At 45.6% G+C, this 16,990-nt stretch overlaps 1 protein-coding gene across 7 annotated transcripts in view; it reads left to right on the top strand.

Moving 5' to 3' along the window:
* The window catches only part of LOC144691007 (neuronal-specific septin-3-like), a 414,475-nt gene that overhangs the window by 257,627 nt on the left and 139,858 nt on the right, over positions 1-16,990 (top strand). The window contains exon 1 of one of the 7 annotated variants that reach the window (XM_078558984.1): positions 5,216-5,422. The exons of 4 other annotated variants lie outside the window; for them this stretch is intronic. Coding sequence is in view for 1 of the 3 variants with exons in the window: in XM_078558982.1 (XP_078415108.1) it covers positions 10,550-10,559 (10 nt within the window). In the remaining 2 variants the exon portion in view is untranslated. Of the gene's footprint in view, positions 1-5,215; positions 5,423-5,557; positions 5,619-10,081; positions 10,560-16,990 lie in introns of those variants that run through there. 2 more of the 7 variants (XM_078558985.1, XM_078558982.1) reach the window with 2 other exon arrangements.

The following is a 16,990-nucleotide window of genomic DNA, read 5'->3' as shown; positions in this document are numbered from 1 at the left end:
CTGAATTCACCTACCCTGAATCTGAAATGCTCTTGGATACTTACACTTGCTTTTCCTCCATCAGAGGGATCATCTTCAAGACCAGCTGATGATCCTGAAGGCCCTCCGTTAACATCGGAGGAGGATGAGCCCTCAGATACGGGGAGCCAATGGCGTAGTGGTGTTGTTGCTGGGCTGGTAGTCCAGAGACCCAGGGTAATGCTCTGGGAGCTAGGGTTCAAATCCTGCCTTTGGTAGATGGTGGAATTTAAATTCAATAAAAATCTGGAATTAAATGTCTGATGATGACCCTGAAACCATTGTCCATTGTTGTAAAACCCCATCTGGTTCATTAATGCCCTTTAGGGAAGGAAATCTGCTGTCCTTACCTGGTCTGGTCTACATGTGACTCCAGACCCACAGCAATGTGGTTGACTATTAAATGCTCTCTGAACAAGGGCAATTAGGGATGGCAATAAATGCTGGCCTAGCCAGCGATGCCCACATCCCATGAATGAATTTTTTTTTAAAAAGATGCACTTGCATTACATCCTCACTCTGAACCTTGCACCTCCTCAGATACAGCCACTTCAATGGGTTTGAGCGCTCTGGCATGGATGGTTGCACATACTGGGGAAGGCACGTCGCATTCACTTGAGGAGCTGTCAGAGACGGAGAGTTTCCAGGCTTCTGACAATCGGAGGAGTGTTGGAGACCTGGACGATGCTGAGCCCCAGGCAGATGATGAGCCTCTGGAGCCGTCCATTAGGTGGCAAATGCTGAATGTCCAACGGGATGTACATGGAGATCTGACAGAGACCCCTGAGGGGTTTGCATGCCATGGTTCGTATAATGGAGGAGTCTACGCAGAGTATGGGCACTGCGTTGACCCTTAGCTCTGAACGCACAACACCGTCCATAGAGAGGTTGGCGACTCTCATTGAGTGCCAGCTTCAGGAGTTCAATCAAGGGTTTCTGAGGTTGCATTCAGACCTGTGAGCTCACACTCTGGCAATGACCTCAGCAGGTCACTGCCAATGTGAGAGATGGATGAGGCACCTAGTGGCTCTGCTAACTGCTCGTCCATCTATGGTGAGCAGGGAAGTACAAGCAAACCTCATGTTGGGGGATGACCTGCAGCTCCGAGCACCTGGGACTCCTCTCAGCGCGCCGGTGATGGTGACAGCAGCTCCTCTGCCCCTCTGCCAGCGACCGCTGTGCCTGAGGAAACCATGATGACTGAGGAGTGCCCAGCCATTGTGCTGGACTCTCCCACCCCTTATCTGTCAGCCGGCATGGCTTAATCATCCGCTGTCTGAGGCCTCGATTACCGTTACAGCTACAACCTGTAAAAAGGCCTTTTTTTCAGGGCAAACACAGCTTTAAACCCCTTCTCTTACCCCCCCCCTCCCCCGCTAAAAACCCTCAGGTCAACCACCCACCATCACCTGCTCAGCAACCATTCCTTTTGCCCCCCCTCCCCCCAACAATTTTCACTCTGGGATCACAAGAAATCTGAAATCTTGAGGCATTAAAATAGCGTTACAATGGGGAAAAAGTTTGGGAAGCATTGTAATGAGGGATACAGGAAACGACTACTTATCCCATCAAGCCTGCTCCAACTTTTTACACTAGCTGCATTTTTGTTGATTGTCTCATTTTAACTCCCAAGTTCCTTCGGTCGCACCATGACACAAGTTAGTATCTGCCTTCCTTTCAAACACTTCAGTTGACTTTTTAATCTATGCCCGTCTGGCACAGCACAATCCACATTCTCACAGCCTTTGTTTAACAAAGGTTCCTTTTAATTGGTATAGTTCAACTTCAGGAATAATGTCCCTGTGTTCTAGACTCTCTCTTTCTAGAAGAGTGATCCACTCCCTGACTACATTGCATGATTTCAAATCTTTCAACCTGACCACTCCTTAACTTCATACCCGGGAAATATAAACCAATTTTTATCCAATTTCTCATCATAGCTCAATCCCTTTAGCCGAGGTGAATCATCAATGTAATTTTCCAAGTAAGGTATGTTTCTCCTGAGGCCTGTGCAGTTAAAACTCGTACCTTGGGGAGCACTTCTTTTATATTTAGCGAATATTTATAAAGCGTTCTGTAAGATCAGTGCAGAGTGGGAGGCCAGGCAGGCTCCACTACTTGCGTGCGATTTGCATCACCCAAATTTCCTCTCCGCATTGTGCCCAGATCCTGATTTACCAAGAGTCTGTTGTGTAACTTTAATGAGACTTAACTCTTGGGGACAGGTCACTGCAAGGTCAGGATGGAAGTCAAACCAGGCTGGAAAAAAAGTCCAGCCCAAAGTGTTTTTTTTTAAAGTGAACCTCAAGTATCGATTTCACAGTTGTAATCTAATCAAGATTTCGACAATGGATACTCCCTCGATTTCTGTGTCAAATGGTGATGCCATTTTTACATGTTGATAGATTGCAGCCTTGAATTAAATCATATTTTTTGTTTCCTGCTGAAAAAAGAGACATGTTGAAGTTTTTCATCTTGCACTCATCAGGACACTTCTCAAGAATACTAATACAAGGGGGAAACAAGCCAACGCCTCTGCCAATCAGAGTCCACTTGCCAACCAATCAGCGCACTCTCCTCATACAGTATAAATTGTTGTTTTCCCCTTATATTGGTATTGTTGTGAAGTGTCCTGATGAGTGCAAGGCAAAAAGCTTTGACATGTCTCTTTTTCCAGCAATACTAAAGCTCTGTACTACCAAATGACTAACCGTTTTCTTTTAAAGATGCTAAACGTTACAAATAATATGCTACTCGTTGAAACAGGAAGAGATTTAACAATTAACAGTCCAAGTCTAAACATCGGTTTTTTTTAGCACATTTTTCAATTGTTTGGGTTGGAAGGCTGTGGGTTCAGGTTCAAGACCAACTCCCTGCAGCGACTAATCTAGGTTAATACTCCAATGCAGTCTGAGGGAGTCCAAGGTGCTGTATTTTGGCTGAAACGTCACGGTTCAGCTGAGGTTCATCTGTCCTCTTGGGTGGATGTAAAGATTCCAGGGCTCCGTTTGGGACATAAAAGCAACCGACACTTGGGGGAAAAAAAGCACAGGGACCTTGTCTTTTTAACCCATTGCTGTTTGTGGGACCTTAGTATGTACAAATTGACTGCTTCATTTTAAACATTGCAACAGTGTCAACATTTCAAAAGTCTGAGCTGGCTCTAAAGTGTTTTGGGAGGTCCTGTGTGAAAAGCTGCTATAAAAATGCAGGCTCCTTCTTTAAGTAACAACAACATGTATTTGCATAGCACCTTTGACATAATGAAACATCACTCGGTGCTTATAGAGGTATAAAACAAATATGACACAAGCCACATATTAGGGCAGATGATCAAAAATTTGGTCAAAGAGGTAGGTTTTAAGGAGTGTCTTAAAGGAGGAAAGTGAGGTAGAGAAACAGAGAGGTGTAGTGTGAGGGAATTCTAGAGCTTAGGACCTTAGCAGCTGAAGGCAGATGGCCTCGATTGGGGGAGCAGCCGAAATCTGGGATGCTCAAGAGGGTGGATTTAGAGGAGCGCGTGTATCTCGGAGGGTTGTAGGGCTGGAGGAGATTAGAGATAGAGAGGGGAAAGGCCATGGAAGGATTTGGAAACAATTTGAGAATTTTAAAATCGAGGCGTTGTTTAAATCAAGTGAATATTGGCTGTAATTTGCAAAGGTTTTTTTTAGCGGCAGCATTTGAAGGGCTGTGCATTTAGAAGTGTACGTGGTTAATTTGCTCTCTGCATTGTGAACTTTTGTACGTCTTGTCACTTTTGCCCGTGTAAATCTGCAGTTGCTGATGGCATGCAGGTAGCGACAATTAACATAGCAAGGGTGGGGCTGGTTCAGTGTCAACACATGGTCTCCTGAATGATCTGCTTCTGTTACAATGTGCCTAACCGCTACAACGTGTAACTTGATTCTTGGTTGGCCTTTTTGTTTTGAGCTGTCCTGAGCTCCAGCCCTCTTCCGCCATTCTACTTTTGAAGGTGCCAGTTCAGCTTGGAGTGGGTTACCGCAGCAGCTGGTAACACCGTCAAGTGTCTGAGTCTCACACTGAATCCACATGTGGGAATCTTGATGTCCACCCATGGTGGAGTGGGATCACAGCAGCGCCTGAACTGCCTCTCCCCTGACATCAGCGCACACCCAGGAACACACAATGGGGATTAGCGGCAGGAGCCGATGGCTGGTTTTATTTGCCCCGGGGTCTTAGCCTGAGGTCGATTTGCAAGATCCAGATTGCTGCCTGAGCTACCGTTCACAATTGAAACTAAATCGGTGTAGCCCTGCACCACGATACTGTATTTAGTGACTTTGCCCAGTTTCCACGTTTCTACCTATCCACCCAAACGTTTTCATAATGAGCAACTTATTCCCCCTGCTTGTGTGTGTACAATGGATGTACTGAGCCCTGAGGAAGAAAGGATGAAAGGTGCATAAGCAAGAGTGGCTTTGCGAACTGTAACTTAATGGAAGATTTGGATTAATGTTCATTCATAGCTGTGTATTAGAGCTCACCTCAGAGCCAGAAGGTTTTGGGCGCGGGTCCCACTCAAGAAACCTGAGCACAAAATCTAGACTGACGATTCAGTGCAGTACTGAGGGGGAGCTACGCTGTTGGAGGTGCCATCTTTCGGATGAGACATTAAATCCCCCTTGGCCCTCTCAGCTGAGCCTAAAAGGCCCCGTGGTATTATTTCAAAGTGAAACAAAGTTCTTTCCAGTGAAATAAAAACAGAAAGTGCTGGAAAAACCCAGCTGGTCTGGCAGCATCTGTGGAGAGAGAAACGGAGTTAATGTTTGGAGTCCCTTTGGAAGTCAGTTGTCCCCAGTGTCCTGGCCAATATTTATTTTTCAACCAACATCACAAAAGTGGATTATCTGGTTATTATCTCATTGCTGTTTGTGGGAGCTTGCTGTTTGCAAATTGGCTGCAGGATTTCCTACACTACAATAGTGGCTCATTCAGTGGCTTTGATGCCACACACTTTGGGATACCTTGGGTACTATATAAATGCAAAATCTTTGCTTCCTTAAGCAAAGTTCAGCCAATCAAAGGAGATGCATCATGGTTTTAGTCATTGTGCCTTGGAGTACTCACAAACTTGCTTCAGCTTCATTTCAAAGCAACTGTTCCTCTTCTGTGCTACACATTGTCATGCAGCATGCAAGAAGAGATCAGCAGGAAAGAGACACTCATACCAGAGGAAGTGCATCATCATTTGAATATTGAGTACTTGCAGCTACACACACACTTTCACACACCCTATACATTCAAACTGCTGTGTCTACTAGCCTGCAGCCTGTCGCAGTCCGGGCACTGACAGGTATTAAAAAGGAAGAAGTCATTCACAAGGCCTTGGATATCTGGCTAAAGATATGGTGACATGTTAATTGTCAAGCGCTGCATCATCAAGGTACTGTAACAAATAGTTACTGCAGTCTGTAGCAGTTTAGTGTCACCACTGATCAGACAGACATTTCTGGCTGGGTGCCTATAGGGAAGTGATTGCAGGGTGCATAGTGGAAACATGCGCCTGTAGTTACTTCAGCTGTTGTGCTCCTTATACTTGCGGTGAATCTTGTCCATTCTCCACAATGGAGATAAGTCAGGTTATGGTCTTTCTTTTAAAAAGAACTGTAAAACATTGAACTGTTTCAGTGTTCTACAGAACCTAAACTACAAACTGTTGGAGCACTTTTAAAGCTTGGCATTGGTAATGAAAAAGTTGCATTGTTTGTGTTGGCGAGGGAACAGAAACAAGATTGTCTGGTCACAACACATCAGCAAACAGAACTAAAACCATTCAGAATTTAGTGCATGTGAATCATGAATGATTGTAAAAAAAAACGTCAATGTATTTTATATTTGGCCTGTTCTTTGGATGGTATAATGTTCAGTTACACGCTGGATCCTACACAACTGTTTTCTCTTTCGTGGAAGTGGTACTGCTGTGAAATGTAACAAAGCGACTTCCTGCAACTAATGTGGCTCTGCGCACCCAGCAGAATTATAACAAGTGCCACTCACCCATCAGCCCTGTGCTTGTTGACCCACATTGGCTCCTGGTTAAGCAACGCCTCCTCCTTGTTTTCAAACCTCTTCATGGGCTGACGCCACCTCCTTATCTCTGGAATTTCCTCCAGCCTGCAATCCTCAGATTGCTGCACTCCTCAAATTCTGGCCTTTTGTCCATTCCTGGTTTATTTTTTTTTTTGCTCCACCACTAGCGGCCGTGCTTTCAGCTGCCGAGGCTCTAAGCTCTGGAATTCCATCTCTAAACGGCTTTGTCTCCCTACACCTCTTACCTCCTTTAAGATGCTCCTTAAAACCTACCTACCTCTTTGGCCAAACTTTTGGTCACCTGTCCTAATATCTTCAGTTCTGATGAAGAGTCATACGGACTCGAACCGTTAACTGTATCCCTCTCCGCAGATGCTGTCAGACCTGCTGAGTTTTTCCAGCTATTTTTGTTTTTGTTTCAGATTTCCAGCATCCGCAGTATTTTGTTTTTATCTAATATCTTCTTAAGTGGCTCAGTGTCAAATTTTGTTTGATGCTCCAATGAAGTATCTTGAGACATTTAACTTGAGGGTTTTCTTTTTCTTATTCATTCAAGGGATGTGGGCTTCACTGACTGGGCCAGCATTTATTTCCCATACCTAATTGCCCTTGAGAAGGTGGTGGTGAGCTGCCTTCTTGAACCGCTGCAATCTGTGTGGTGTAGGTACACCCACAGTGCTGTCAGGGAGGGAGTTCCAGGATTTTGATCCAGCGACAGTTGAAGGAACGGCGATATATTTCACAGTCATGATGATGACTGGCTTGGAGGGGAGCTTCCAGGTGATGGTGTTCCCATCTATCTGCTGCCCTTGTCTTTCTAGATGGTAGTGGTCGTGGGTTTGGAACGTGCTGTCTAAGGAGCCTTGGTGAGTTCTTGCAATGCATCTTGTAGATGGTACATGCTGCTGCTACTGTACGTCAGTGGTGGAGGGAGTGAATGTTTGTGAATGGGGTGTCAGTCAAGCGTGCTGCTTTGTCCTGGATGGTGTCAAACTCCTTGAGTGTTGTGGGAGCTGCACTCATCCAGGCAAGTGGGGAGTATTCCATCACACTCCTGACTTGTGCCTTGTAGATGGTGGACAGGCTTTGGGGAGTCAGGAGGTGAGTTACTCGTCACACAATTCCTAGCCTCTGACCTGCCCTATAGCCACAGTATTTACATGGCTAGTCCAGTTCAGTTTCTGGTCAATGGTAACCCCAGGATGTTGATAACAGGGGATTCAGCATTGGCAATGCCATTGAATGTCAAGGAGTGAGGTGCTTTATAAATATAAATTGTTGTTAAGGGCACAAGTTGTTGAGGGGGATATAAGATGAATAATTATTTTTTAATTCACAGTCTAATCACCAGATAGAAAGAATGGTAACCTTTTGGTAAGGTTTTCAAACACCCATTTCTAACTGAACTGAGTATTAGTCATTATTTTATCATGCAATTCTGGTGACATATAACTTTTGATCCATCATGCACATTACATTTGAGCATAGGTGGTTGTTATAGCAAAGTTGCATTCCTTATTGTTAGTGTTGATTCAGTAAATACTGATAAGAACTTAAGAAATAGGAGGAGGCAGTATGGCCCCTCAAGGCAGTTCTGCCATTCATAGGATCACGGTTGAACTTTTACATCAACTTCATTTTCCTGCCCTAAACCCATATCTCCTTATTCCCTTAATGCCCAAAAAATCCATAGCTCTCTAGGGTAGCGAATAACAAAGATTCACAATCCTCCAAGTGAGGAAATTTCTCCTCATCTCAGCCCTAAATGATCGATCCCTTATCCTGAGACTGTGACCCCCCTAGTTCTATACTCTCTGGCCAGGGAAACCAGCCCCTGGGCATTAACCCCGTGTTAATCTTTCTAAAACTAAAGAAACAGCCGTTGACCCCGGTCCAACCACTCTCTTGTTTCTAGCTTCTCTCAAGCCCTATTTGACAACTGGCTGCTGTCCCATCTCAAGCAACCTCCTCCTGCCTAGCCTCAGTCACTGGCATAGACCCAATAGCTTGTTCACCATTGCTTTTGAGGTCAGCTTGGCAGCGAGTTCGGTCGTCTTGTATATGAGGCAAGTGCACCTTCATGACACACAAACCCACTCCCAGCTACCCCTCTTTTTGGATGTTACGTGTTCTCCCATTCTTTCATGATTGCGTCTTTTTTTGTCTCTCCGCACATCTTTCAATCCACTTATCTGTCCTATTTCTCATTCCATGAAACTAAAACAGAACAAGAAATTAACTTTCATTTATTTTAAACTTCCCTTAAAGGCACTCGTGATCCTGCCACTGCATTAAATTTCTGTCCTTTAATTATGTTCGATCAGTGTAACCAATAGCTAGAGGCTGACTCTGCAGCTGGGAGATGATCATGTGCCCATAGGAATAGGAGGAGGTGATTCAGTCCCATGAGCCTGTTCTACAATTGGATCAGTATTGTAACTGCATTTACCCACCTTAGAGTCATATCTCTTACCTAACAAAAATCTATCCATCTCATTTGCCAAATTTTCAGTTGACCCCAGCACCAACAGCTTTTCTGGAGAGACGTTTGCAGATTTCCGCTATCCTTTGCGTGCAGAAGCGTTTCCTGACATCACCTCTGAATGGCCTAGTTCTCATTTTAATATGACTCCTCGTTCTAGACTCCCAGACAATTTCGCTGTCTACCTTTAGCAGTTGTGTGCACCATCTGTGAGATGCACTGTCACAATTCACCAAGTCTCCTTCAACAGCACCTTCCGAACCCACAAACTCTACCGCCTAAAAGGACAAGGGCAGCAGGCGCACGGGAACAACCTGCAAGTACCCCTCGAGCCACACACCATCCCGACTTGGAACTATGTCGCCATTCCTTCACTAGTGTTGGGCCAAAATCCTGGAAATCCCTCCCTAACAGCATGTGGGTGCACCTATATCACATGGACCGCAGCGGTTCAAGAAGACAGCTCCTCACCACCTGGGGATGGACAATGAACAGGGGTTCTACCAACGATGCCCACATCCCATGCACCAATAAAAAGAGTAGATTAGATGGTAAAATTGATGCCAGACTGGGCAACTGGATCTGGAGGTGTTCAGTTAGGAATTAGGCCTAACTTTTGGAGGTGAGCTTTCGTGGATTTTAAGGCATTCAGTAAGCCTCCACTTTCAAATTTCGGAAAAAAATTGGCTGATCAGAAGTACTTGAGGAGTCTGAGCTCTGCAAGCTATTCAAAATAGATTCTTCAAACTCGAGCCTCAAGTGTATGATCTGCTTAGAATAACGCCTTTCCCAGTATATACACTAATATTAATTAAGGTATTAAGGTGAGTGTGATTTGTATTCTTATGAAAGCTGAAGGTGTCTGTAGATTACAACAAAAGGATGCTATAGTTTAGCACAAACAATGCTATTGCTGCAGCTTTGAAAAGGAATGGATTAAAATTCAGCCCCAAATCTTGCAGTCAGTATTAATCATGCTCACACTGTGCATATTACAGCAGAACTGGGGCTGGGAAAATGGCACCACTTGTATCGCAGGCTTGGCTTTTTTGTTTGAGAAATGTCACTGCTGATTTCCCACCTTCCACCGAGCCTCTGCCCAACCTACTTTTGAGCCATTAGCGTTGAAGCAGGCGGTAAAAGGATCAGTGCAAAGTTAAAACGAAGAATTAAAGCAAAACAGATCAGAAGAGGTAAATTATTGAGACAAATTTTCTAAAGCCAGTGAGGCTTATTGTCACTCTTGCTGCCTGGGTGGGGTGGGAGGGGTGGGGTTGGCGAGCAGAGGGCGTAAACTGGTGAAGTTTATCAGCCCGACTTAGTGCCAGCCTGATGTTTTGGCAAGGCGTAAAAAGGGGAGATTTGGCCAAAGGTGTGGATGTCTGTTTTATGATGTATATTTTGGCAGATGCTTTCGCGGGCAAGGACCTAACTGAACTTAAGCCGAGCCGGTGGAAAGATTCTGCTGAGAACCTTTTTCGTGTAAGCTGTGCCTGGCTGCCTTGTAAGACTTTGATTTGAAGAGAAGCAGGGCTGCAAGCTGTGAGAGCTCGGAGACTCTGCCCCCCCCATTTGCCAGATGCTCGAGTCTTGGGTTGAATGGGACTCGCAGGCGAGGCTGTTTCAAGTGAACGCATTCAAACAATGAAGGCAATAGGGACATGCTAAGAGAAGGGGAACTGAGAAATCTCAGTAGGCTCTCACAGCCCCCAATGTGGCCTTTATTACTATTCTAGTCATGTGTGTGATGCAGGCAGCAACCAGGGGAGGCTCTGCAACCACTAGGCAGGAAAGCAGCTCCCGTGCTCATCATTTGCAAGACTTTGCTCAGTGCTGGAATAATTATTTGCGACTTGCACAGGCTGCAAATACAAACACAAGGGAACCTGACCAAAAATCACCCGTTCGACCCAGCTGACTGTACTTGTTTAGTTGAGGGTGGGTGTGAAGGGAGAGAGAGAGAGAGAGAGAAAGAGAGACTGGAAGAAAATCTCTTGGATGAGGAAAGGTAAGTCCAGTGAAGAGCTTTGTGAACCCCCCCACAATAGACAGAATCTTTTCTTTGATTGTGGCTCCATGGTATTGTGACATTTCTCAGCATCTGAGGGACAGGCAAAGGAAAAGCTGGTTTGCTAAAAATGCTGCTTCTGTGTAATCTGATAGTCATGCTCATACAAGCTATTTTGTGTATCATAAAAGTATCTTGATTTTGTGCTAATCTAGGTGAAATGAGTAGTAATTTAAACCATGGTGCAGGGCTAGGTATTGTTCAGCATTCAGTGATGAAAAAAGCTGGGCCTTACACTGCCTGAGTCTCACTCACTGCATATTGCATTTGCTGTTGTATGCTTTCACCCTATTTACTAATCACTGGGCTTCAGTCTGATAGTGCTTCTGTACGAGATCTTTGCCAGTGTGTTTGCAGCCTATGTGAAACAGCTTTACTGATGAGGCAGAGAATTCAGAAGGGCTGGGGCTGGGGCTGGAACAGAAAAGATTGCACACTAGGGCGTGTGTGTGTGTGTTAGTTAGTCCTTTGTCTCATCTAGATGATGAAATCATTACCTTTTTTGAAAATATAACCCTCCACAATTAAGATTTTAATGTTCACGATAACTTTTTAACTACATTTCTGCCCTGCTGTGATATCACTGCTTGCAATGTTCTTCTATGTTACTATAGGAATCAAGGGATATGAAGATTGGATGGGAAAATGGAGTTAAGTAGAAGATCATGATATTATTGAATGGCAGAGCTAACTTGAGGGTGTGAATGACCTACTCCTGTTCTTAATGTTTTAATGTTCTTATGCAATCTGCTCACAGTGATAATGGTAATTTGTATTTCTGACGATTAGGGATTGCACAAAGATTGATTCCAAATAGTGCCTATTGTAGTAGAGAGTATGTGACAGTTGTTGACTTGCAATCATTCACTGTACCCTGTTTAACTTGGTGCCAGGAATGATGTCCATAAACTCAATTCAGATACCCACACAAAGTTAATAGATTTATACTGCTCCGTACCAAGGGCCAGTGAAATCCTACTATTCAGAACCGGAAAAGCTCTGATGACCTCTGTCTGTCACATTTACTTCCCCATCTGTGGCCGGACTAAATGTAGGCCAGTTTCTGAAGGCGCATCCTGCATTTTGTATCTTGGCAATTTATCATTACTGCACTTGTTAAAACTAGAGAACATGCATCCCTGTGCACCAAGGTATAGATTAAACATCGCAGTGCTGGCCACAAAACCAGCACCACTCCACATTCACAAAGTAGGCAGTGATGACACCATTTCTGAAACGAGCTTGGAGGTGAGGTCTTTTCTCCAATGGAAGCCCATTGATGACAGGAATACTCCCGCATGACTGCCATTGATGGGACTCTTCCCAATGCAATAAGCACCTGTAGTATCAGACTTACGCTGAAGTCAGGCTTTTGTGAAAGTAACCTTTTTGTCGATGAGCCAAACGGTCCACTTACATGGTGAGCTAGATCCTGCATCGTCAGCAGCAAGATTATAAAATACACCTGCGTTTTGACTTTCACGTCACCCTGTAGACTATGCCCAGGAGCCAGGCTTGGCCTGTACAAACCAACAAGAGGGAAACAGCATTGCTGCCCACATGGGTGAGCTGAATGTTCCACCTGCCATCGGCCTTAGCAGGCAGTAGAGAGGCATAAGGGCAGCCACCTCTTGAAGTGGTTCTCTTAAATTTTGGAAGCATTACAGCTGCCTTGTTTACCTTCCAGCCTGGCTGCTAGCAGTGGTGGTGCTTGTAAACCCATTGGCCTGAATTTTCCCCTCGTCGGGCGTGTGTGATCGGCAAGTCCGGGAGCAGCCTGGAAACAGGCCCCCCGACCGCGATCGGCCCCCTACCGCAACTTCACGCTGGCAGGCCAGTTAACGGCCCAGCCAGCATGAAACACACGCTGAAGAGCTCAGCGCTGCCGGGGTGGGGAGCGGGAAGAGGGCGTGCACCGATGTCACTGTGGGCGCAGGTGGGCGCTTTGAGAGAGACCCCTGAAGGCAGAGAGCTGCAGACCTGCAAATGATGAAACGAAGCACTAAAAAGCTGCAAAAAAAAGTGTCGATGCATCACAGTAAAGCGCCTGAAAGCATACCTCATAAAAATGCTGTCCCCAGATATTTCTTTCTATTATATCTCCTAATGGAGATTTCGTCCTGCCCTTGGATGGGGTTTCGCGAAAAATGCAAAGGCCGCCTGGCCGATTCACTTGTCTCTGCCAACTGTAAGGTTAGACAGGCCACGAGAAATCGCAGACTGTTGCGCCGTTAATGGGCTTAATTGCCCTCTTAATTGTCAGCGGGCGTGCTTCTGGCTTTCGTGCGGGTCAGCCAACTCGCGCCCGACATCATCTCATGCGATCTTATGCCCGATTGGGTCGGGCGTGCATGTGCCCACCCGCCCGCGGGGATGTAAAATTCTGCCCATAGAATGCCAACTCTGAAAGAGCTGCCCGCTTAGCCCCCCCTCTCCTGCTCTCTCCTCCAGAGCACTGCAAATGTTTCCCCTTCAAATATTGAACCAACAGCTCGCCAAGCCTGCTTCGACAGCACCTGCCAAACCTGTGACCTCTACCACCTGGAAGAACAAGGGCAGCGGGCGCACGGGAACTCTACCCCCTCCAAATTCCCCTCCAAGCCACGCATCATCCGGCCTTGGAACTATATCGCCCGTTCCTTCATTGGTGTTGGGTCAAACTCCTGGAACTCCCCTCCTAACAGCACTGTGGGTATAGCTACACCACAAGGACTGCAGCGGTTCAAGAAGGTGGCTCGCCACCATTTTAAGAGCAGTTAAGGATGGGCCACTGCTCTTGCCTGTGACACCCACATCACAACAACGAGCAGCGTTGAAAAATAAATCCTTGCCGACCTATACCCCAACCCATCCAACCCCCATTCCCAGCTTTTTTTTTGGTAATTATCTTAAAATGCAACCTGACAGCGCTTACCACGCTTATGTGGTAAGCCATGGGTGTGAGCTTTCATAGCAGATGTAATCACACGCTGACATTGCCAGGCCGTTGCTCCAGGTTAAAATTCAAGAGTAGAATTGGGAAAGAGGAAAGATGTGATAACCTAAAATAATTTCAGATTGTAGCGGAGGTACAATATAACCAGCAAATCCCAAACCGCTATCACTCATTAGAAGATGGTCAATGTTCTTCTGGATCTGTAATGGGTTTTAATCTGCCCTTTGTAAAGTAAAATAATTTCCTTTATTGAGTGTAGCCAATGATTTTATTTTTTATAAGAATGATGATGACGAGGCCGTGGTGTTTGCCTGCTCACTGCCACCATCACAATGTTTCTTTTTTTTTCCCAAGTGCCTGTCCTCTGACAATGCAATGCTTGTGCCTTCCGACACATGGTAACACAGGAGGCTACATTTTTGTGCACCAGAATTCACTTTTTTTCCCTCCTGTTAAGACAACAGAATTAATAACTTACAGAGGAGTTTGGCATCAGTGTTGAAAATTTCCCATGCTACATTTAGCCGCTGCCAATAAGCCTTTGCTGAAGGCCAAAGAAATATCAAGAACAGCAGGGTTTATACCTGCTCTGCAATGATTGTCAATATAGTGTTGAAACAGTTTAAGTTTACTCTTTTACTTGGTTCTATTTCATCATTCTAACTTAAATTGGACCTGGCCTTGAATTTCTTTTTCCCTCAACCCAGTCCATGGCTAACATGGTGCCTGTTCACCTCAGTAAAGATGTCCCCACACCTCCCCTTTGCTACACAAACCTCAATCCACACTTCAACGGTCAACACCTTGAAAGGCTGCCCTTGCCTCCCTCCTCTCCTCAATCTTTTGAAGGGTCTGGTTAAACCCGAGTCCGTTGCGGTCAGGATTCAAAATCGTCATCACTCCCCATTATCGCTGACTTAGTGCGGGACTGAAAACGTGACCAGGGAAACAGGGCGGACTGAGTTCTATTCCGCAATCAAAGCACACAATGCTGGAAATACTCAGCGGGTCTGGCAGCATCTGTGGAGGATGAAGCAGAGTTAAAGTTTAAAAGCCGATGACCATTCATCAGAACTGAGGGTTTTACTCTGTGTTTGCTTCAGTTATGCAGTTGAGACCAAGAATAAGGCTAAAAGTGGATTCCCAGGGCAAATGCTGGCCCTCGCTCTGTATTATCTGCTGTGCATTCAGATCATTACACTATTTGTTTGGCTGGTCTCTGATAACATTAGCAATTATACAGTCAGGGTCAGAGGTAGAAAGTTGAGGTTACAGCATCTGTTTTTCTTTTGTGTGGGATCTCTTATCTGATCCCTGGGACGTTACCCTGCATGCAATATCTGCTTGACAAAAGCAACTACTTCCATAGTGCCTGTGCCATTACTGGCTAGTTCTGGCTGTTTAATTAGTATGTAACGGCGATAGCGAGTAGACGCAGCAAGTCTCTCTCCTTCTGGTGATCACGATAAGACTTGCTTCAAAACTGCACAAGCTCAAATTTAAGGTACGGACCAGCACAAATGGTTCCAGTGCTTTTCATCAATGAGGAGAATGGTTTCAAGGTCTCGAGTATCAGGCACCTGTATTGAAATTCAGAAATATAAAGAAGGGCACACAGGGCTCCATGGCAGCCGTTTTGTGTTCTGTTGCTTAGCAACCCCCATGGTGGAAGCAACAGCGACACATTTTTTGCAGCTCACACGAGGCGTTGGGGATTTAGGGTGAGGGTTTACAATAAAGGTAGGGTTGTAATGTGAGAACCCCCTCCGTGGAAGGTTGCTAAGAAGCCGTGAGAGTGCATTCTCTGGGCCTTGGAACTGTGGCAGCTCAACTTCGATTGGGCATTGTGCAAGGGAGAGTTAAAGGACTTGAGAGAGCCCCCCCAACAAAATTGTTGGATTTTCAAAAGATTAAATCCAAGTATAACGCAACCAATAAGATTTCGGGGGAAACGGTCGTGACACTTAATGTGCCCTTCCTCGATCTCCTGTACCTGGATTCAACTTAATATGGAATCTCGGGTGAAATGGATCATGGTTGCTGCAGATCCTCAAGCGCAGATGAGTCTATTAGACTTGTTGTGCCGTCACCTTCAATAATGAAGACCCGCAGAGCAGAGACTGGGTACAGAGTCCAAATTTAACCCCTGGTTTCACTTGATTTCTACTCGGAGCTGTGCAAGTGGAGGCCGCATCATTCAGCGGAGGGAGAGGAGGGGAGGGGAGGGAAACGCAAGGGCGAGATTGATAACCAGGGTGCTGCCCCGTGCATGGCTCCTCTCCCTGGGGTGGCATGTGCCCATCCCACCTCCTAAGCATTTCCTCCTCCCCCCTGGTGCCCAAGGCAGGCAGGTGGCGTGCCCGCAGTGCTTTGTTCAGGCCTCCTGCATTGCCTTTGGGCAGGGTTCATGACAGCTTCATCAACTTCACACCCGTTTCATGTGGAAATTGGAAGGTGATGGCTGATAGCTCGACACACTGAAATCGGTGTCATCCGAAAAGCACCTGTACTTAGTGTCTGGAAGTGTGGGACTAGTGAAAAGCAATATTATGTATCATGCTTAATACACTTTCTCCAATTCGTTACAATTGGAGTTTTTTGTTTAATTCATTCATGGGATGTGGGCATCGCTGGCCAGGCCAGCATTTATTACCCATCCCTAGTTGTCCCCTAGTTCAGAGGGCATTTAAGAGTCAACCTGTAGGTCTGGAGTTCACATGTAGGCCAGACCAGGTAAGGACGGCAGATTCCCTTCCCTAAAGGGCCTTAGTGAACCAGATGGGGTTTTACAACAATTGACAGTGGGTTCATGGCCATCATTAGAATTTTAATTCCAGATTTTTATCGAATTCAAATTCCACCATCTGCTGTGGCGGGGATTTGAAACTGGGTCCCTGGAGCATTACCCTGGGTCTCTGGATTACTAGTCCAGCGACGATATCGTTATGCCATCGCCTCCCTAATGGAGTTTTGATAAGGGTACCCTCTATCGATTCCAGGAGATTAAATGTGATAAGCGTGAGGGAATGGAATCTGTCGCACTTTTTATTTTGGCCTCTTAATGTACACCTGCGTCTGTGAGTCTTCAGTCGTCTGCTGGAGCTAAGTTTAGATTCCAGAGAATCAATCACACTCTGCAGTTTCTTTCCAGTGCAGTATCCGCTGGAGTTTAGAAGAGTAAGAGGTGACTTGATTGAAACATATAAGATCCTGAGGAGACTTGACAGGGTGGATGTGGAGAGGATGTTTCCTTTTGTGGGAGAACCTAGAACTAGGGGTCACTGTTTAAAAATTTAAAACAGAGATGATCCCTGGACTAGTCAGGGATGGTCAGCATGGATTTGTTAAAGGAAGGTCTTGCCTCACAAGTTTGATTGAATTCTTTGAGGAAGTGACAAGAAGGGTTGATGAAGGTAGTGCAGTGGATGTTGTGTAC

This window comes from Cetorhinus maximus, chromosome 15 (assembly GCF_964194155.1).
Source record: "Cetorhinus maximus chromosome 15, sCetMax3.hap1.1, whole genome shotgun sequence".
Lineage (NCBI taxonomy): Eukaryota > Metazoa > Chordata > Chondrichthyes > Lamniformes > Cetorhinidae > Cetorhinus > Cetorhinus maximus.
This window is presented reverse-complemented; position numbering and strand designations above follow the sequence as displayed.